Source organism: Notechis scutatus, chromosome 1, assembly GCF_049901735.1.
Source record: "Notechis scutatus isolate UNSWTSFEM ecotype Mainland chromosome 1, rNotScu1.2, whole genome shotgun sequence".
NCBI lineage: Eukaryota > Metazoa > Chordata > Lepidosauria > Squamata > Elapidae > Notechis > Notechis scutatus.
In genome coordinates, this window is record NC_142009.1 from 107,209,490 (window position 1) to 107,232,339 (window position 22,850).

The 22,850-nt window shown below is 36.6% G+C and overlaps 1 protein-coding gene and 1 long non-coding RNA gene across 2 annotated transcripts in view; one reads left to right on the forward strand and one right to left on the reverse strand.

Moving 5' to 3' along the window:
* The window catches only part of PREP (prolyl endopeptidase), a 72,374-nt gene extending 56,550 nt beyond the window's left edge, over positions 1–15,824 (forward strand). The window contains exons 11-15 of the mRNA XM_026666617.2: positions 4,462–4,598; positions 8,305–8,399; positions 11,138–11,269; positions 12,752–12,908; positions 15,057–15,824. Coding sequence (XP_026522402.1) covers positions 4,462–4,598; positions 8,305–8,399; positions 11,138–11,269; positions 12,752–12,908; positions 15,057–15,351 — 816 coding nt within the window. The 3' untranslated portion in view covers positions 15,352–15,824. The remainder of the gene's footprint in view (positions 1–4,461; positions 4,599–8,304; positions 8,400–11,137; positions 11,270–12,751; positions 12,909–15,056) is intronic.
* LOC148132933 (uncharacterized) lies at positions 15,444–21,248 on the reverse strand. The gene is made up of 2 exons (XR_015745268.1): positions 17,858–21,248; positions 15,444–17,810 (listed from the first exon to the last, which is right to left on the reverse strand). It is a non-coding gene; the product is annotated as an uncharacterized LOC148132933 (long non-coding RNA).
* Between the last annotated feature and the right edge of the window lie 1,602 nt (positions 21,249–22,850).

Here is a 22,850-nt window from a genome sequence, read left to right on the forward strand (position 1 = left end):
GTTGCAACTTCTAAATAGAAGGTATGAATCAGTGGGATCATTTTATGGGTAGAACAGCATCTGTGAATGCAATACATTCTTTCTCTTACCCTTACACCCACATTGTATGCACATACCTAAGTTGCAATAGATTGATTTTTATTTATTAAATTTATATGCTGCCCATCTTGCAATTCAAAGCGAGTCTGAGCAGCTTACAGTATAACGTATATAGTTATAAAAAACAGTTATGAACATAAAAACAAATTGAAATTACAAAAGATTAAAGCAAATTAAAAAATCATGAGTTTAGAGCCAAGCATCTGCGGTAAGAAAAAAGAAAAGAAAAGGCAAATCCTCCCTTATCTGCGATGAAAAAATATAAGTGTATTGATGCTTTTAAATATGTTCAGATTCCATTTTTAGGTAGACATGTTAGAAATGAACTGTCCTGATATATTTATTGTTTGCATATTTATGAAAGTGTTGGAAAATGTCATCACTAATATTTTTTTCCAATTATTTGTCCTAATCAGAGGTTCAATAAAACAAGATACTTAAATTTAGGTTTTTTTTAAAAAAACTAATATTTCTGACATGTGTTTCATGCTGTTTAAAATTAGCTCAGTGGACAAATGATAATGGTTGTTTCTAGTGCAACCTGCTAAACTATTTAAGCAGGCATTTCTTACAAATCAGACTGATTTTGCAAACATGAGTGGCACATAAGTACCTAAAAGAACGTCTAAACATAGTTCTCAGAAAAAAGCTTTTGTTGCTGAGATAATGAGCAAATGAACAAATGAGCTTTCTTTGGATGTAGTATTAAGGAGTTGTTGATAATCAATGGCAAAGGAGACTTATTCTGCAATACCATTTGTTACTAGGGTGACTGTATGTCAAATATGAAAAAACTTTGAGATAGAGCAAACATTGAAGTAGAAGAAGAAAAGAATTGGGACCACATGCTCCAGTTTCAATTATGTTGATTTTTTTTAATATTGCAAAGACTCTTACGTTAGTTTTATTTATTCTCTCTAGTTTCTTTTCTCTCTAGTTTCTCTATTGACTGCCATTTCAGTAATTGTTAGGATCACTAATAACTACCTTAATGAAAGAATTTTTAGTAATACCTAAATGATAGAGAATACTGCTTTATTTTATATCAAATAGTATTTTATTTTATAGTCTTTCAACTTCCTATCATATATAAGTAGAATTAAATGACTTCAAAATTATTTGATCTGTTTTATATCAAACTTTTTTTACATGTAATATTTTTTCAGGGTGAATAAAACTATTTCTTCAATTTTGTCAAGTAAGGAGAATAAGAATAATAATAAAAGCTCACTAATCCTTTGCCTTCGCTGCTGGATTTCTGTTTGAACTGTTTTGAAAATCGTCTTTGCTCTTCCATTTCTCTCTTTTTTTTCCCCTCCTGCCACCTGGTGAGCTTATTTGCTGCCAGGCTGCCAAATTCACTAATGAGGGATTTTTCTAAATGACTGGCTTCTGGCACTTGGCCTTGATCAGCATGACACTGCTTCTTGTCCCTTGAATGGGGAATAGAAAAATGAACTTTTCTGAAGGGCTTCCTTGATTATTTATCCCGAGTCTTCTATTTTTCATAACAGCCTTGTTGGCATATCTATGATAGGACCCTTCATTATATTACTCTGAAAGTTTAACAAGCCTGACATCATTAGCATAGCCAGCCTCTCTTGTACTCAAAACAAATCAGCGCCAGGACCATCATGGGGATTCAGAGAAAAATTAGTTGACACCCAATCTACATCTGAGTCTCATAGGATAGGTGTAAAGGCATTAGTTTATGCTGAACCACCGTTTTTCCCTCAAAAAATCCTTTCATCGTCAAATTAATCAGTATATGTTCTTTGAAGAATTCATTATTTTGATTTGTTAGCATTCTCGTCTTACAATTTGAGATGTGTTATCTGCTCCTAGATACTTGTGACTTTCTAAAACGTTCGATGCCATAATATTGAAGAATAATTAACAGGTTGCTTAAAAAAATAGGATCCCATTATCCAGGGGTATTTTTTTCTTAGCTGAGAACCTTTGGGTACTATACTGGGGCCACACTCCAGAAAGCAGTTTTACAGCCAAGACCAAAGCTAAAAGGCTTATATGTGTTTAAAGATAATTATGAATTAAGGATATATAGTGATATAAAACATTATTTAAGTTTTAAACAATTTATTATCCCATTTTGTAGCATTAAAAGTGATAATTTTAAAATTGTTGGAGATTTCTGATGGTTACAGTCAAGACATATGAGGTCCTAGGGCAGTGTTTCTCAACCATCATAACTTTAAAACATTGTAGACTTCAACTCACAGAATTCCCCAGCCAGGTTGAGTGGAATTAACATCTACTTGCAAAAATAGCTCTTGCCTCATTTCATTGCTTTATTCCAGGGAAGATTCCTTCAGTTTCTTTATAAAATATTTTTTTTTCTTATTACAAAAATCAGGGTAAACATTCTATAATTTTTAAAACTTTAAATCATCATTCACTAAACTGGCAGCCCCCATATAACTAGGGTTACAATTCCTTGAATTGCTACTCAGGTTATACATTGACTATGCTGGATGGGAATTCTAGAAGAGGTGTACTTCTGGGGGTTGTCTAATTGGGGAAAGTTCTCCATATATGGGATCTCTATGTCACCAGATATCACGTGGTTATGGCCTAGTTATTAACCCTACATAAAGTAATGCCTCAGAAAAGTGGAGCATGTTCTTCATGGGGTAAAATAGAACATCATACCTAGAGAGAGCTTTTTGTGTAAACTGCTGATTAATTTCAGAATGCAGCCAAGGATTCTTGCCCAAGAATTATATAGGACAGCTTTCCTCAATCTGAAACTCATGAAATATGAATTTCAGTTATTAGAATTCATATGACAATTCTAGGGCTTGGAAGTTCACATCTGGAAATTACCTCATTTAGGGAAGAAATCTAAGCACTGGAAATAAATGCTACTCATTTATTAATTCCTTCTATTTAACTTTATAGACCAGGGATCTCCAACTTGGCCAGTTTAAGCCTGGAGGACTTCAACTCCCAGAATTTCCCAGCCAGCAAAGCAAAGCTGGCTGGGGAATTCTGGGAGTTGAAGTCCTCTAGGCTTAAAGTGGCCAAGGTCAGAGACCCATGTTATAGACATCTCTTTGACTATTTTGACTAAATTCAGGAATTCTGCTAAAAGTCTTACAATGTAAAATTATTTTTAAAGGAACTGAGATAGTTGGGAAGAAAAGACAAAATCCATCTGAAATTCGACTGTTCCAATATTCAAAATGGCAGCAAAATCAGAAATGGCAAATAAATCTGTTTTCTGCAGAGTTTTAACATCTAGCAAAATAACAAAAAGATTTTAGGAAGAGCCAGAGTGTGATTATGCCATTATCAAACATAAACACCATTTAACATTTTGATTGTCTTTATGCTTGCTGTTATAAATTTCCTTGGGTTCTGTTTTATTCTGTTTCTATACATCCATTGTTAATTAAGCCTTAACTTTATGAATATCTGTATCTAAACCTTGTGTTATTTTTTTAATATATATTATGTGAGTCAGCAATTCTGTAATAGAGGTTCTAGGCATCTTAACAGTAATAATCTCTCTATAGTGATTGATTTCTCCTTGGGGTTTCTTCCTTTTCACCTCCATGAATGCATTTGATATAAACATTGTTTTGTTTCCAAGTTATCTATAAATATTACAAAAGCCTTGCTGCATCAGCTAAGAGATGTCGAGTTCAGTACTCAATACTAGTAAAATGCCAATCAAACTTTTAAGAAGGCCCCAAATCACCTTTTCCGTTGCATTTCCCAGCAAATAGTATTTAAATGATTCAGGAGGTAATATAAAGTCAGCAAGCTCTTTATAAACTGATTTTTCATGAATTTGTTCTTTTCCATTTTAAGTTGCTATCAATTCATTGTCCATAGTAATATTTTATGGCAACACATTTCATATCTATGATCACTATCTGTGATTTTAAAAAAAACCAAATATCTGCCTGGATAGTGTACATAAGTCATTGTAGACCAAGCCTAAATAGCTGTGGCTTTTCAGATATTGTTGAATTATAATTCCCAGCAGTCTTAGGTTGCATGACTAATACTAAAAATTTTAATCTGTAACATCCAGAGAGCCAGCGTTTCTCCACTTCTCTTCTAGGATTATGGTATTGCCAAAATGTATCAGCAGCATGTAAAACACTTTTTAAAGATGCTTATCACAAATAAGAATAATTGGCAACTTTTCTTCAGTGCTGAAGAAAAGTTCATAGGCATTTAAATTTCTGGTTTAGGAAGGAAATTCTGATTTTTAGGTATCCCAGCATCCCCTTCTGTTTTGTTCAGGTAAAAGAGTCACTAATATGACTACAAGAATACTCCTAAGTATTCTCATCATTCATAGTTTTATTTTCCCTTTCCTTTTTGTCTCAGGTCTTTTATCCAAGCAAAGATGGTACCAAGATACCAATGTTTATTATCCACAAAAAAGGAATCAAATTGGATGGGTCTCATCCTGCCTTCCTTTATGGTTACGGTGGCTTCAACATATCTATCACACCAAGCTATAGGTAAGTGGAAAGTTGGGAGTTTGTGAAAAAAATATTGAAACCTGAAAATAGGAATGCAACAGTTTGTACCATTTGAAGGTGAGCAAGGGTCCCTCAGCTATGGCTTTCACCTTCTGATCAAGTAGGTGCCATGACTTTAGGATGAACCCAAATATGGACCTACTCCTTCAGAAGCAGTTCAGTCTTCCCTGGAGACAAAACATGAGGATATGGAGCATCACTAATACATAAACAATCATTGTATCTTGCTACAATTTAGTTTAGGTAGCATTGATCACACTCTTGGATGACACAAAGGTGAATGGGGATACTGCATTCATTCTTACTCTTTTTGATCTCTTAGCAGCTTTCGATACCATAGATCATGTTATCCTTCTGGACTGGCTTTGGGAGTTGAGGGTGGGTAGCCATGTGTTAGGCTGGTTTTCCTCTTTCTTCCTGGGTCAGTTCCAGTCAGTGTTGATGGGGTGAGAGCTCCTTTCTCCTCTTATTTAACATCTACATGAAGCCTCTCTGTGAGGTAATCCGACAGTTTGGGGTTAGGGTTCATACTCCACTCTATATCTCCTGCCCCGCTCCACAGTAGTATTCCCCCTCAGCAGGCTCCCTGAGTCTTAAGTAAGACTGAGTGACTTTGTATGCTTGGGCTTGGGCTATCTAATGTCAAGGTTTTTCCACCTCTGGTCCTAGATGAGGTGACCCTGCCTGAGATGTACTCGGTGTACATCTCAGGCAGTGGACACATGGCTCCTGCTGAAAAAGCAGGTGGTAGCCATGGCTAAGGGGACCTTAGTGTTGTGCATCCATTCCTGGACTAGGAGGCTCTGTTTATTGTCATTTATTTTTAAGTCTCCCTGTTACCCAATAAAAATCTGTTTGGGGAGATGAGGGAGAGCTGCATCACATCCATTCTGTATCTTCTGAAAAAGGTATTGTTCAAACTTTTTCCTACAATATGTCCTCATTTCATTTCTACACAGCATTTTTCCTCCCTAATTGAAGAGTCTCTTATAAATTCTTAATTACACTGTAGACTATGTGGTATGCTTATATTTTAGTTCCTTTTATAAAGCAGAGCTTCTTTGATATAAGCCATATAGATTGTAGGGATTTGGGAGGGAGGGAGGAAAAATAGAAGGAAGGAAGGGTGGAAGGAAGGAGGGAGAGAGGAAGGAAGGAAGGAAGGAAGGAAGGAAGGAAGGAAGGAAGGAAGGAAGGAAGGAAGGAAGGAAGGAAGGAAGGAAGGAACCCATACACACAATTCCAGAACAGATGACTCGAAAAATACTTATACTCCACCAGCATTCCACGTGTTTTCTTTCTACATGATGTCTACCCTCATTTTTTTCTTGTTGTTCTATGTTTCTTATATAGTACTAATCACTCAACCAGAAATACAGCCTGACAGTAAACACTAAATAAATGAGTCATACACCCAAAAGCAAGAAACAAGTTTTTTGTTCTAGGTGGACTTCAAAACACTTTCATAATCTTCAAGCTCCAGATCTTTCAAACCTTCAAACTGTGAGCTCAGCAGGAGAATATATTTTTGTGTCAGTTTATTATTTATTATATAAAGCATATAGAATATGTCACATCAATATACATAACCTGGTGTCTGGAGGTTCTTTCTCTAAGCACTCTGTTCTACTTCAGGCATGCATAAGAGATGTATTGGCTCTGTAGAGAACCATTGCTTTGATCAGAGAACTAATTAGAATAAAAGAATAGGCAAGCAAAATAGATCACTTCTAAGGTAGGAATAGTGGAAGTAGATACAGTATGTACTGTATCATAATTTGACATATAAACCATCTCTGAATGGCAGCTAGCTTTCTGTATAAAGTGGTATGTAGATAATATTATTTTGGGAAAATATGGCATATTTCTCAGGATGATTTGTTTTTTCTAGTATATAATTTTTCCCTCTCAACATTAGACTCCATTAATTTTCAATATCATTTGACAGCAGAGTTTTTTCCTATCCTTTTTCCTTTTGTGATCATTAATTGTAACATGGTTAATAGTATTTAGGCTTGATTAATGTCTCTGACATCTTTGCAATTTGTTGCAGTTCTCTTACTTTATGCGCTAACATTAAAAGAGCGTTGAGCTTTCCCTCCACCTTCAGAAGTAACAGATTTGGTGCAGGGTATTTATGCAGATATCCCAAAGCCCTCATTAGAAAGCTTCAAATTATAAACATGCAAACACAGCCTTTTATTTGAAACAAAGAATAATCTAAAAATAAATAATCACTTATGCCAAGTCAGCAAAGCTTTGGAAGTGGCAGACAATCCACGGTTCAAGTCCCACCCCCACCCATCCCAATTCAATTCACTTAAGATTGCACCCAAAAGCATTAATAGATTTCATGCACAGATAAAACCAATAAAACATGCTACTGCCAAACCAGCTAATATAAACACCCAGGTTGTCAAAGAGGTAAGGAGAAGAGAATGAATTTTAAAATCTGATTAATGAATTCTCACACAGAAAGATGGCATTATTTTACTTCAAATATGCTTTTTTGCATGTTTTCTAAAAGCTACATTCCTTTTATGTTTGATATGTCTAATTTATTTTTATTATCCGACAGGGATTTTTTTAAACAATTAGACTTCCATTTGTGGCATTCCAAACTGAAAAAATAAGCTGTTCTAGGCAGCTTTTGTTCATATGTGCTCAGGAAATGTGCCTTCAAATGGTTATACAGATATAAAAATGGAGTTCAGGTTGTTAGGCTGGTATATCTAAATATATTCCAAGTTGGAAAGTCTAAATATTTCTTAGCACTACTAAATTATAGTAAATACAGGAGTATTATGGGTTCTCCCTGTCTAGCATTGTTGCAAAGATATGAATTATGTAATACTGAAGTGATCTTTAATAGAGTTGAATTAACTAAGGATAAGTAGCTAGGTAGGTAGGTAGATAGATATATAGATGCTTTCTCCTAAATTAAACATATCAAGATACTTCTCCTTTCTAACATCTAAGCTTCAAGACTAAAGTTGCATAAATGAATTGCGGGTAGTCCTTAACTTACAATCTTTAACAATTATTATAACAGTGCTGAAAAAAGTGATTTAGGACCTGTTCCTCTCATAAATGTGGAAGCATCCCCGCTGTCACATGACCAGAATTCAGCTACTGACATGTGTTTACAATGGTTGCAACATCCCAGGGTCACATGGTCGTCACCTGTGACCTTCCTAATAGGCTTCCAATAAGCAAAGTCAGTGGAGGAAGCCACATCTGCATAGTGACTACACGATTTATTAAAAACCATGGCAAAAAAAGTCACTTAATGATCACCTTGCTTAGTGATGATAGTTCTGGGTGTAATTGTGATTAGAAGTCCAGAACTACCTGTATTTCCATACATGAAATATAGAATTAGAAAAACTTGAAAAAACTACTGTGGATTTTTCATTGACTTTATTTCTTTCATTGACTTTAGGTCAGTGCTATGAAAGGCAGACTTGAAATAATTTTTGGTCAGTGAGTTAGGTTTGCTGAATGAACCACGGAAAGATTTTTTATTACAACATGTATGGTATCAGTAAAATATTTTCTCCTTTGTGGTAACGCATCAGGAAAATCCATACTCTTGCTACTGCTATATTTTAGCTCCAGCTGATTCAAAAAGCCATAACTTACACATATTTAACTATTAATTTAGGCTGCTTTTATTATTTTGCAGTGTATCAAGGCTTATTTTTATAAGGCATCTAGGCGGTATTCTAGCTGTGGCTAATATCAGGGGAGGTGGTGAATATGGCGAGACCTGGCACAAAGGTAAGATTTAATATTGCAAAAATAATGTTGGTCAGTGACAAGCTGATTTTGTTATAAATATAAAAAGATGGTGGATCTGACTGCTGAATGATTATAGCTATCTCTTTGATTTCAGCTATGTTTGCCTTACTATTCATTACTCCTGTTTATGCCCTAGTTCAGGGGTGTCAAACTCGATTTCATTGAGGACTGCATCAGGGTTGTGTTTGACCTCAGGGCCAGGGTGGATGTGGCCAGCTCGACATCACTTATGTCAGGTGCGCCTGCTGGTCCTTCGCTGTATCCAGGGCAGTCCCGCGGGCCAGATCTAAGCACCCCACTGGTTGGATCCAGCCTGTGGGCCTTGAGTTTGACATCCCTGCTCTAGATAAAGTTCCATACCCTGAACATTATGTAACATCATAAATCATCACAGTCTCAAATTTATTAAAATTTCTCACACTTCTTCTTTCAAAAAATGTTATTCTAAATTGCATTTTTTTTCAAAAGCGCTTTCAAAGAATGCTTGAAAAATATCCATGTTGCTTCCTTTTCATGTTAGCATTTTATGACTTTTAGTATTCACTGTTTCCCTAATTTAAAGAGTTTACCAATAATTTGGAAAAGGAACACAATGGTTTCAGGAAATATAAAACATTCATGGCAGCATTTTAATAACCCAAGTGAAGTATTTTGCAATAACTGCAAATCAGCTGAAGAGCTTTAATGTGTGTTTTAATAACAGTTACATTGTCCTGAATGGTCCTTATTTCCACATTTCCTAGCATAATTGGCATTGCAGATTGCATATTGGTAGTAACTAGAGATCTGTTTATTAATTTTAGTGCAGTGTGTTTTAGATTGCATGGAAAGACATGTGATGTTTGGTTTTGTCATATGGTTTTTATATGATTTTACATTGTTTTCACTCATAATTTGAGAAATGACTGACATTTGGTATAAGATGGGTGGCTATACAAATGCAACAAATAAATAAATAAAGCTGTGCTACTGAAGGAGGACAGGATTTCTCTTCTACTCACTTTAGTTTTCCATGGCATATTCAGAGCCAAAGGCTATGGGTGTGACCATGTTGAGGTTTTTTTGGCATTACTATAGATTTGGTTGGTTATTGTCCTTTCCCAAGATATTTTTTTAGACCTTCCAATCTAAGTACAACTTTGGGATTTCTAGATGAACTTCGGTTCAAATACAACAAGCCAGGTCCAATCCTGTTTATTCACTTTCTTTGAGTTCACTCAAGATTATCTAGGCTCCTCTCTCTACTGCAGCTTTTTCAAAGCTATATGTGTTACATGTTTCTTTCAGCCTTGGTTGCATTTTATTTTGAATATTTCATATCTTACTATATGATGGCAAGAGAGTCATCAGGCACTTCTAGAGTTGTTTTTTTCATTTACCAAGGTTTTGAAATACTATAAAGCAGGGGTGTCAAACTCATGGCTGCGGGCCGGATGCATCACGTGCTGGCGACGCCCACCCCCATTTTAGCAAAGGGGGAAAGTCATGATACATCACATGACGACACGAGTTTGGCACCCCTAATATAAAGAAGACACTGAAATTGTTAAAGAAGTATGATTAGTAAATTTTATGCAAGCCATTTGGGTTTCAAGTGTCACAGCAGTCACAACTCCAAAAAGGGAGCTCTGCAAGTGACCAGAAGCACACTAGCAATAGCACGTAGACTTATATACCATTTCACAATGCTTCACAGCCTTCTCTAAATGATTTACAGAGTCAGCATATTACCCCCAACAATCTGGGTCCTCATTTTACTGACTTTGGAAGGATGGAAGGCTGACTCAAGCTTGAGAATCAAACTACTAGCAGTCGTCAAAATTAGCCTGCAATACTGCATTCTAACCACTGTGTCACCAAGGCTCATCACAATATCACAGATAAATGAATGTGAGCCATTGTAAGGGTAGGCTTAAGAGACAAGTTACATTGGCCCCCTTGCCGCACAGCTTAATTAATTAGTACTTGATTGCATTATATTTTGTTCATTTTAGTTCTTCTGAGTTGATTGCTGAGATAGAAGTCTGGTGGTTAAGGCACCAGGCTGGAAAGCGGGAAAGCCAGCTGTGGACTAGTCACTCAGCCCAACTAATCTCACAGGTTGTGGGGAAAATAGGAGGAGGAAGATGGGTTAGATATGTTCACCCCCTTGATTATTTGTAAAAACAATAAAGGCAGGATACAAATAAATAAAACAAAAATACCTGGTCTCATAATGAAGATCCATGTGTTTGATACCAAGTTTCATGCTTGTTTTTAAAAAATCTTGTTCATCTGTTTTTTCATACATTTATGCATTTTAAAATGCTATATAAAAAAAGGAAGATTATAGTTTCCATTAAAAATCTAGGTAACTTTTTTTCAGGGCTACTCATAGTTACATTGCTCCATGTAAGGCTTTTAGATGGGATATGTTAATAGGAACATTACCTAAAATAGTAGTGAAGTTTTATTTTGTACTTTCCAGTTTTCAGCATATTTATGCATTATTCAAAGCATTTTGAAAGCATTAACGTTATTGGCAGAACCATCTTCTGATTCTTTTGTTGAAAGTGATCTCTATTGTCTTTTGAATTCCCAAATGCATTAATTATTTAAAATACTCATGGAACTGAAAAGTCATCCCAAAATGTGCTTTTTGCACCTCCCTGCATTATGCTGGGATCCAAAGTCTGTATGAGTTCTGAAGGAGTTAATTGGTTTTTCTTTATTCTTAGGTGGAATCTTGGCCAATAAACAAAACTGCTTTGATGACTTCCAGTCTGCAGCTGAGTATCTTGCCCAAGAGGGATATACATCTCCAAAAAGGCTGACTATTAATGGAGGTTCAAATGGAGGCCTCTTAGTTGGTAAGATCAGAGGCTGTATATTTCCCTGTTATTTGATTACCTTGGGTGGAATGCAAAAGCAACTTGGGTGTATGCAAAGGAGAAGTCTTAAAATGCCTTTTAAAAAAAACATCAATGCACTTGTTAACAGACTCACAAAATTTGCTCCGCATCTGGACATCATAGAGATATGCACATTTGCACATCTGTCTGTATATAATGTGTTGGACGTGACTAGCTACACAAAGAATTCAGTACCTACTGTAAAAAGATGGTTTTCAGACCTGGTTTTCTCCAACTATGTTAAACTATAAAATCTTAATCTTTCCAGGCAGAGTCTGCCTAAGGATAATGAGCTCTATAGCCCGTAGAGCTGAAAAATATTCTGCTGGGAAAACACAATTCAAATTTGTATCCAACTTAAGCAGTGGTGGTATTCAGCAGGTTCTGACCAGTTCTGAGAACTGGTAGCAGAAATTTTGAGTAGTTTGGAGAACCAGCGGTAACCTTCCCCCTGGAGTGGGGTGGGAATGGAAATTTTACATTATCTTTCCCCTGCCACGCTCACCAAGCCACACCCACCAAGTCATGCCACGCCCACCAAGCCACACCCACAGAACCGGTAGTAAAAAAATTTGAATCCCACCACTGAACTTAAGTGATTAGTAAACATTCACTTCGGCCCATTTTTAATTGCCAGTTACTATTTTTGCTCCATGTTGCCCTTCTTGCGCACTTGCTAATTGATGATGCAGAGGTGGACTCTTTTTTTTGTTTTTGTTTTTTGAGTCTGGGAATTGCATTTACAGTGTTCTAGAAAAATAAACATCTGTAATAGGTGGGATAATGGCATAAATTGGGTTATAAATGCATAATGCATAAAGTGGGATTTTGGGAGGAGTCCCCAACTTATTTATTTATTTTGAGTGTGTGGAGTGCTTTCTTTAAAATTCGAGAAGCTAGTTGCTCTTGCCTAGGCCTCAAAAGAGGGAGAAAATGATACAGACATTATATCAGAAAGAGCTTAGGGAGTTGTTGCCTACCTGTGTTCAAAACAGACCTTTTTTCATAGTTATATTAAATATTAAACACAACGTGTTTTAATATCATGGTGGAAGTGTTCCAGTATCATCTGCGGTTAGTTTTTAAAGAAAATTGTTGCTTAACAGAATAACCAGAATTGGAAGGGACCTTGGAGTCTTCTAGTAGTCCAATCCCTTGCTGAAACAGGAAACCCTATATCATTTCAGACAAATGGTTGTCCAATCTCTTCTTTAGAACCTCCAGTGTTGGAGCAACAACAACTTCTGGAGGCAAATCATTCCACTTATTAATTATTCTCTCGGGAAATTTCTTCTTAGTTCTAGATTGGTTCTTTCCTCTGCTTTACATTTGGTACCTCCTTAAATTTTCAAACACTATCTCTTATTCGCTGTATTTGAAGCCATTCTATAGTAGGTATTCATCAATGCTAATAGGTGAGTATCTTTCCAACTTTTTCAGCTGCCTGTGCTAACCAGCGCCCAGATCTATTTGCCTGTGTGATTGCTCAGGTTGGAGTGATGGACATGCTAAAATTCCACAAATTCACCATCGGTCATGCGTGGACTACAGATTTTGGCTGCTCGGATTATAAAGAACAGTTTGATTGGCTGCTCAAGTAAGTAAAGAATATCTCCCTGTTGACATACAGTATACTCTACCACAGTGGTCCCCAACCTTTTTTGTACCAGGGACCGGTTTCAAGCAGAAAATTTTTCAAGGACCGGGGCGGCGGGGGGAGAAGAAAGGAGGCTTCGCTCTCTCGCTGCTCCACCATCCAAGGAAGAAACTGCTTCAAAGAAGCGGGGGAGCTTTCCTGTCGCCGCAGCTATTCCGAGCGCCCGTTTCACCCCCACTCCCACCCGCCCGCCCAGCAGCGTGTGCGCTTCAATCCACAGTGTCCCGTTCTGCCTGCCTGCCTGCCTGCCTTAGTTTCTGGTTGTTTGGGAGCAGCTTCGGCTGAGAATAATAACTATTCGCCTCTTTTACTCAGCGAAGCTGTTCCGATTCAACCATTAACGAGGCAGGCAGGCAGGCAGAAGCGGAGCACTGCGGGCGGGCGGGCGGGCGGGCGGACGGGGTGGGGGTGGGGAGAACGGGCGCTTCAGGGAAGCTGCGGCGACAGGAAAGCCCCGCTTCTTTGAAGCAGTTTCTTCCTGTGCTGGTGGAGGAGCGAGAGAGCGACTGAGAAGCTGACCCAGAGAGAAGGACAGGCTTGGTTGCTTCCTCCCTCCCTTCTTTCATTTGTGTCCTTGATCCCCGATCCCAGCAGCATTCACGAAGGTGAAGAAAGCCGCCATTTTTTAAAAAAATTCTTTGCGGCCCGGTGAGAGTGCTCCACGGCCCGGTACCGGTCCGTGGCCCGGTGGTTGAGGACCCCTGCTCTACCAGATTTCTAAATAAGAATAATAAAGATGCTGTTTATTTTTCTATTTTGTTGCATAAAAGCTGAGTAATATAAAGGTGTTTTTTTATGTGATTTAACAGTATAAATTAAATGTGGATGTAGACCAGCCTTCCCCCACCATGTATCATAATCTCCCCAAACTGTAAGCCATATTTGGGAATAACATGTCTAACATATCTGGAAGTTGCCAGGTTGGCAGATGCTCATTTACTGCATAAATATATGTTTTCTGTATTCCCATTTTAGAAACTTCTCTTATGAACTTAGAAGCCCTATATTTTCCTGGATGTTCCAATAATATCTTGATAGTTTGAATGGATTGTATTTTCTTCAGCTACATAATATTTTTTTTAAAGATTTGATGACAAAACTATGTAGTGTTCCACAACAGAAAGAAAATCCTATAGAGAATTATATCAAGCAGTTAAGATGCCAGGAGTTTGCTTATTTTTGATCTATATCCTAATAACCTGTAGCACTGAATTTGCTAATTTTAACCTTTGTTGATCATACCATGAGGGCATAATGGTTAGAATGCAGTTTTGCAGGCTAATTCTGCTGACTGCCAGCAGTTCAATTCTCACGGGCTCAAGTTTGACTCAGCCTTTCATCCTTCTAAGGTCAGTAAAATGAGGACCTAGATTATTGGAGGCAATATGCTGCCTATGTAAACCGCTTAGAGAGGGTTATAAAGGGCTGAAAGCACTGTGAAGCGGAACATAAGTCTAAGTGCTATTGCTATTGTTATACCAAGGTATCTGCTAGTAAAGTAAGTTTTCCAGCTTTGTTTATGCTTCAAATCCATGCTGGAAGATGGAAATAATGCAGGTATAGAAAGTATAGGATTCAGTGGGAATAATTTTTCAGGACCAGATGCCTGTTTCCATGACATGGATTGTCCTGTATTACATATTATGGATGGCCATATCCAATTGTTTTTCTAGCTGCAGCTATCCTGCTCCTCCCCCATTCCTTAGAACTTTTATTTCTTTATTTAGAAATTTTATATTGCCACCTAATCGCACATGGCGCCTCAAGGCAACTTACAGGGATATAAAAGCATCATATATAAAAAACAAAACTAATAAAAGAAAATAATCAAATAATAAATTAATAAAACAATAATCTTTTGAAGTAGAAGGCAGTATTGCTTGTCCATTTATCTGGCTATTGAAGGCCAATAAGTGTTCACAAAGTACAAAGGGGCATGCATAAGTGCACAATCGTGCCTACTGTCCCCATTTATTCGTACCTATTTCTGTATTCTTACTCATGTTTATACTTATACCTATTATCTTGTAAGTAATTAACAAATCAAATAAATAAATAAATCAATAAATGCTTGTATCTCTTCTGCAGATATTCTCCTCTTCACAATATCAAAATACCAGAAGGTGATGGAGTCCAATATCCTGCAATCCTACTTCTTACAGCTGATCATGATGACCGAGTGGTGCCTCTTCACTCCTTGAAGTTCATTGCTTCTCTGCAATATATCGTAGGCCGAAGCCCCAAACAAATCAATCCGTTACTAATTCATGTTGACACCAAAGCTGGTCATGGCGCAGGCAAGCCAACAGCCAAAGTTATAGAGGAAGCATCTGACATGTATGCCTTTATAGCAAGATGCCTAAATCTTGAATGGATAGAATAGATCAGGGGTGTCAAACTCATCATTGCGGCGTCATGTGACATATCGGGACTTTTTTCCCCTTCACTAAACCAGGCATGGGCATGGTACATCCCAGCCCATGGGCCGGGAGTTTGACAGCCCTGGAATAGATCATTACTGTTTCAGTTAGAAATCAAGGGCTTTAACAACATTTTAAAACAAACACTACACTTGGTGTAGTACTTACATTTAAGGACTGCCACTCCTGGCTTCCTGTGATCTTGATACCCCCATTCTGCTTCTGTTTGGTGTTTACTTTGCCTCCTCATTTTAGTCATACATTTTAAATAGCATGTTCTGATAAATAGACAGATTGCAGATGATGCTGTTATGTGGATTCTTAAAGAGTCAAAATGTTGGTGATGAATATTCATACACAATGGTTTTAATGTATTTTTTTCTCCTTGCCAACATATCTGGCTCACTTGTAATTAAATGTAAGTACTGTTCCAGTATATGCTGTCAAATTGTATTTTCTTTGCAAACCTGGTAATCCCAAACATTGAGGTTACTGCCAGTGTTCCTCCATTAAAACAATTGTACTACAAACACTGAATAATTTTAGGTTTCGTGTGGGTTCTCTTGATTATTACACAGTAATGAAATACTTTGTAGATATATCTCATGCATATATGCACGTACATTCTTTGACTCTTACTACACATTGTTTGTTTATGTTATGCATATAGTTAATATTATTTTTTAAAAATAGAGACTAAACAAAGGACTAACAGTACAAACTGAAAAAGAAATGAAAAAAATCTACCATTTATTTTATATTTACCAATAGTTACTGGTTTACTTATGAATACACTAATATAATAATGATCATATAAAATATTATTGTAAAATATCACAAATTTTGCCCTAGTAATAAATACTACTATTTCTTTTGGGAGAAAGGAAATAGCAGGAGAAAATGTTGTCTTTTCCAAAACAAAGAGATCACATATTTCCGACAGCTACTCTTTGACATCTGGAATAATATCAATTTTACATTTCTCAATTTCATTATTTTAGCCACCCCCATTCTTTATACAACTATAATTTCTAGTAGAAAGTCAAATTCAAATCTGTATATAGTTTAACATTATATTAACATTTAAAGATTCTACCATAAATCTGTTTATATATATTTATATACTATCCCAAAAAGTTACCAGTTATGACATAGGGGTCAGTTTCTTTATACCTCAGATTTTTATATCTCCAGCATATAAAATCCAATATCCATTCTTTTAAATGCATTCTTTGGGGTATCCAAAATATCCTAAATATCTCCCTTTGATGAATCAACTTGTCCAAAGATTGTTGATAACTTTGATGGTTCTGAATATTGTTTCTTACACACACACACATCTTTATCATTTTGGTCATTAGATAGGACAGGATCCGAAAATGCTGTGATTAGGCGTTTTTATCTACTTTTCTCTGGAATATCTAATTACTTGCTGATTATTATACCTTACAATTCAGTGACAAAGAGCTATGCAGTAGATTGATACGGACATAATATGAAAAGTCATAATAATAAGGGAAACAATACAGTTGTTGATTCTGTACTGCTAGAAAATTGTCTGGGGCCAGAACTAAAATTATGTGAAGCCATGAGTGAATGATTTAATTTAACAGAGATTTAATCAAATTAAGCAGGTCCATTTAGCCATGAATCTATTGAAAGTGTTTGAACATTTATCATTTTATGGCTTTTCAGGGTTTCAAGACAACTTTTCTTCCATATATGAAAAAACTGAAGTAAGAGGCTGAATGCTATGATGGGCATTATGCTATTAATAGAGGTAGCTGCCTGAAAACATAATAATAGGTGCTGATCTAGCTCACTGGAAAGTTTGGCAAAGTGTTGTTCATTATTATTGTTTAGTATTCTCATTTTACACTTCTGCCAGAATTTGTTTAGGCATGTTCATTTGGGAGGAAAGAGAAAGAAAGAAGATTCAGATTTATTCACTGTAGAATGAGGATATGTGTTTCCTATTACACTATTGTATAGGTACAGGCTTTTTAAAAAAATCACTGTAATGCATGCAATACTTTGCAGGTTTTTTTTTTTCAAAAAAAATTGCTGCACAGTCAGCAGATTATGTACTACAGATAATTCTCGACTTACCAGCACAATTGAGCCCAAAAATTATGTTGTTAAATGAGACATTTAAGTAAGTTTTGCCCTATTTACCTTCTTGCCACAGTTAAGTGAATCACTGCAGTTGATAAGTTAGTATCCTGGTTGTTAAGTGAACTTGGCTTCCCCATTGACTTTGCTTGTCAGAAGGTCTCAAAAGGGGAATCACATGACCTTGGGACACAGCAGAGGTCATAATTATGAACCATTTGCCAAGCGTATGAATTTTGATCATGGGGATGCTGCAAAGCTTGTAACTGAAAAATGGTTATATGCGGGGTGGGATTCTACCAGTTTGCACCTATTTGCTAGAACCGGTTGCAGGGGTGGGATTCTACCAGTTTGCACCTATTTGCTAGAACCGGTTGTTAACATTCTAAGTAGTTCAGAGAACCGGTTGTTAGAAGAAATTACTGGCCTAATCCTGTAAGGAAGGCAGGAAGGAAACATTCTGGTGTTGCTTAGAGAAACTGCCTCTCCGATAACCCTTATTACATTCTTGGAAGGACTAGACTTCCTGTCTCAGGAACTTCTCTGAAGGTTTTTTTTTCCTTTCTTTGCTGGTACTTTGCTTGTGTGGAGTGACCATTCAAAGTTACAATGGCATTGAAAAAAGTGACTTGGGAGCATTTTTCACACTTACGACTGTTGCAGCATCCCCACAGTCATGAGAGGCCAGGCGAGGAGATGCGTGCCTCGATGTGAGTGACGTTGAATTGGCCACGCCCAGCCAATAACATAATCACCAAGCCATGCCCACCAACTAAGTCATGCCCACAGAACCTGTTGTTAAAAAATTTGAATCCCACCCCTGGTTATAAGTCCCTGTTTCCAGTGCCTTTGTAACTTTGAACAGTCACTTTATGAATTGTTGTAAATCGAGGATTACCTTTATTTGCAGAAAAGACTAATCATGCAACAAGTCTGCTAAACTAAACTAGCAAATTGATAGAAGGTGGCAAAATTCTTTGATCCTTTTTAAGAGCTTACTTTTTTTTAAAAAGTTTGTAATTTTTAAACTGTAGCAGGACATTTGCTGTTTCAGAACAAGTTTTATATAAACTCTTAACTGGACAGATTGGAAATTGCTGTGATATCTTTTTATCATCTCAGATATTGAAGATAAGGAAAAAAGTTATCATTTGTAAACATTTTCAGATAAAGAAATGCTGGTGATCAAAATGCTGTCAGTGGTTAATTACCTGTGTTGCAAGGCATGAAAATATCAAGAAAAGCAAGAAAAGCTATCAGTTTTGCTTAATGTGCAATATTGAAATGAAAGTAGGGCACCCAAAGAGAAACATAAAAGTAATTTTATTAGGGTATTAATTACACTCACACAGTTTTTGAAATACAGGAGTTATTAAATACAGGATCTTGTGCAGTAATGAAATTAAGGGGCACACTGAGCACAGCATACAGAGTCTCCGTTAATCTACAAATGTTTTATTCATTACAATTACGCGCACCATGCTTACTCATACTTGCTTTGCTACATCCTGGCCAAGGCAATGTAGAGGGATTGTGGAAGACATGGGCGCTGCTTAGATGATAGGTCCAATGCAGAAATAGGGCAATTCCCCACAAAAACCAGCACAACGTTTCCTTTAGAAACCACCCATCTCCCTCCCAGAGAAGCTCCAGGTTGTTTACGTGTAAAATATTGATGGATTGTTTCCTGTTGACCCCTAACCTCTCTGGTAGCTGGACTACAAGCTTGTGTCTGATAATTTCCTTGCTGTTCATCCTCTTCTGCATGCCAGCCATCTCCCTCAGCTTCAGATTCCATTCATCTATTTTTACCAATATTTTATTTCATGTACCAACTTTCTTTTGCTTACTATTTGTTTGTTTACATTATGCTAATGCTGCATGCTTACAAAGGAAATAGACTGATGGGATTATATATAAGAATAATCATGGCAATTTTGTCAGAATAATTGTAGTCAAGGGGAATAACTTCAGTTGCTTAAATTGTATAGTTCCTGAGGACCTTAGGACTTCAATTGAGCTGGGCTTGCAGTTTTGAATCAGGAACAAATCCAATATAATTACCTTCTCTATCTCATGAGGTTCTTCCTATGGAGGTTCTCCGTCTAATAAATTATTCTTCCCTAAGATCCAAGAAGCTTTCTTAAGTTGGCCTCTGCTGCCTGCTTAGAATCTTAGCACTGCATCAAAACAGTTTCAGCTACCAAGTCCAATCTTAAAATCTTCTCACAGATGGGTTCTGAGACTGGAAGACTGCAGCTTCTGAATTCTGAGATACGATTAATTATATAAGTAGTACAAGTAATGCCTCTTAAGAGCAATGCTAGAAAATTCTCTTTCATTTAAATTATTGTTATATAGTTAAAAATTAAATGAGAGGATCAAATAGATATAGATATGTGGTAAATTGAATAATTTTGTATAATAAAACAGCTGTGGGGGGTGGAAAACCACACAGTTTGTGTGTGTGTGTGTGCTGTACCATTTTTGAAAAAAAAAACTTTCATAAAAAGTAGGAAACAAGAAAATTGATGCTTTTACTTTGGTTACTCTGATTTGTATATATAAAATTTTAAAAATTGATTTAAGAAATGCAGCCCTTACCTCTGAATCTGTGGGCTACAGAGACTAAAATAGGTCTGTCAAACTTGCAGCCCACGGACTGAATGTGTCACGCGCTGGCCACGCCCATTTAGCGAAGGGGAAAAAAGTCACTATGTGTCATGACACCACCATGACGATGCAAGTCTGACATCTGTGGACTAAGAGGATAGAACTATTTTTTTTCTCTGAACACAAATATGTTCTGACACCGAATCTATCTATAGCTTTAGAAATGTGGATTATTCACCATCACTTTCTCCCCACCACACATAAGATTGTTTTATTGATTCACTATTGAATGCATTCTGAGCAACCATATTTTTCAACCCAGCTGCCTGAAGATTGTCTTTAAAGAAAACTGTATAGTATGCAAACGGCAAAGAATTGTTAAGATTGTCATACCATTTATCTGTTTCCTGATGAATGACCCAGATCAGATTGTAAGTTGATGTTTCTAGGAGTACTCAAAACCACACTATAGTCGTGCACATTTTCTAACTGTTTAAGCACCTCAGTTTTTATTTAATGTTGTGTCTCACCATCTCTCATTAACCTTGCCTGATTCTCATGGTGACCTGTAGGAAAACAACTGACAAGTGCATTGTTGTATGCTATTTTGAGCTTGACAAATTGCCCTCTTTTTCTCATTCGTTTACTGTGTCACCTCCTCCAATTTTCTGCCCATTATAGAAGTTCCTTTGCTGTTTTCATTTTGTCCATATCATGAATTATTTGGATCATTAGCACCCAGAATTTTAGAATACCTAATACCTTCAGAGATAAACTAGCTGCCTTCACAAATTTATAGTCTATTTATCAGCCTTCCTTCTTCTATGTAATCATAAACCATGCATTTTAATGACAGTTTTATAAGAGGAAGGACATATCCAGTATCTATCTCTAATATTCCTTTGGTGGGTTCATGTAATTTACTATTCACACTTCATATCACACAAGCACAATTTATCAGGTAACCTTTTTATTCTTTTTGTCTCTGCTCGAGCTTAAAGTACAGTTGTTGCTTACTGACTAGGTTCAAAAGTGCCTTTAAGTTAACAGAAGACCCTTAGCTATCAATGGAAGGCCATTTTGTTAAACAGTGCAAGATTTTTGTGTGACAAAAATAAAGTGAAATGGAAATATGGCTTCCACATGTCTTATATGTTGTAGAGTCTCTTGTAGAAATTAAGCTTTCACAGTTTTGCATATGATTTCAGGATGACATCTTCCATGGCATCACAGTGACTGATGTCATTGTCAGAATTTTTTTTTAACACAGCGCTTCTGGATCTAGTCCAATGTGGAAAAAGAGAGTCTGAAAGCAAATTACAGTAAAAACACTTAATTTGGAAAGTTATCTTGTTATCTTCAACAAAGTCTGATCAACATATGGAGTAAATAAACAGGTATTTCATTAACTGTTGATTCAAGAAAATTACTGGCTTTTTTCATAAGATTCAGAAATGTTTTCTGCATATGCTTAATTAAAATTTGCTGGACTATACAATCATCTAATATTTATGAGCAGTAAATTCACTGAACTACACTCTGGCTTGTTTTATTCTCTCGCTCATTTAGTTGGAATGGATACTGTTCTAAATTTCTCAACTTGCCACTGTAATTATTTTGGTCCTAGTGGAATCCAGCCTACTTTATAAACACCATTGTTGCACTATCAGGATTTATTTATTATTTATTTATTTAAAAGTTTATATGGCCACCCATCTAAGCATAATCTTTGAAAAATCTTTCAGGACCAGCTCCTTGCCACGGTCATCCCCATCTTCAAAAAGGGAGACCCCAGACTAATTGAAAATTACAGACCAATCTCCTTATGCTGCGTCACCTGTAAAGTCATGGAATCAATTATTAACCAATCCATTATCCTCCACTTAGAGACAAACAACCTACTCTCCAATAAACAATTTGGTTTCAGAAAAAAAACTATCCTGCAATCTGCAACTCTTACACTGCAAAAACATATGGACTACACAACTCAATCAGGGCAAAGCAATAGACGCAATCTACACAGACTTCTGTAAAGCCTTTGATTCAGTGGTACACGACAAACTACTCCTAAAACTAAAATCTTATGGTATCTCTGGACAACTGCATAACTGGATAGAAGCATTCCTGTCAAACAGACAACAAATGGTCAAAATTGGGAGCGTCCTATCAAATTCTGTACCTGTCAATAGTGGTGTCCCCCAAGGCAGTGTTCTAGGACCAACTCTCTTCATACTCTACATAAATGACCTGTGATCATATTAAGAGCAACTGCATTCTTTTCGCTGATGATGTAAAGCTGTTCAATACCACAGACAATACTGCTACCCTTCAAAAAGATCTTGACTATGTATCAGAATGGTCAAAAAAATGGCAACTTCAAATCTCAACAAATAAATGCTCTGTCTTACATATTGGCAAAAAAATAATAATCAGAAAATAAAATACAAGCTGAATAGTCAAGATCTTGTTGATGATCCAAGCTCTGTAAAGGACCTTGGAATACTCATCTCTAATTATGTAAGTGCTAGAGCCCACTGTAACTACATAGCCAAAAAGGCATTAAGAGTTGTTAACCTAATCCTATGTAGCTTTTTCTCTGGTAATATCACACTACTAACTAGAGCATACAAAACATTTGCTAGACCAATATTCAAATACAGCTCATCAGTCTGGAACCCACATTACGTATCTGATATTAGCACAGTTGAGAAAGTCCAGAAATATTTCACAAGAAGAG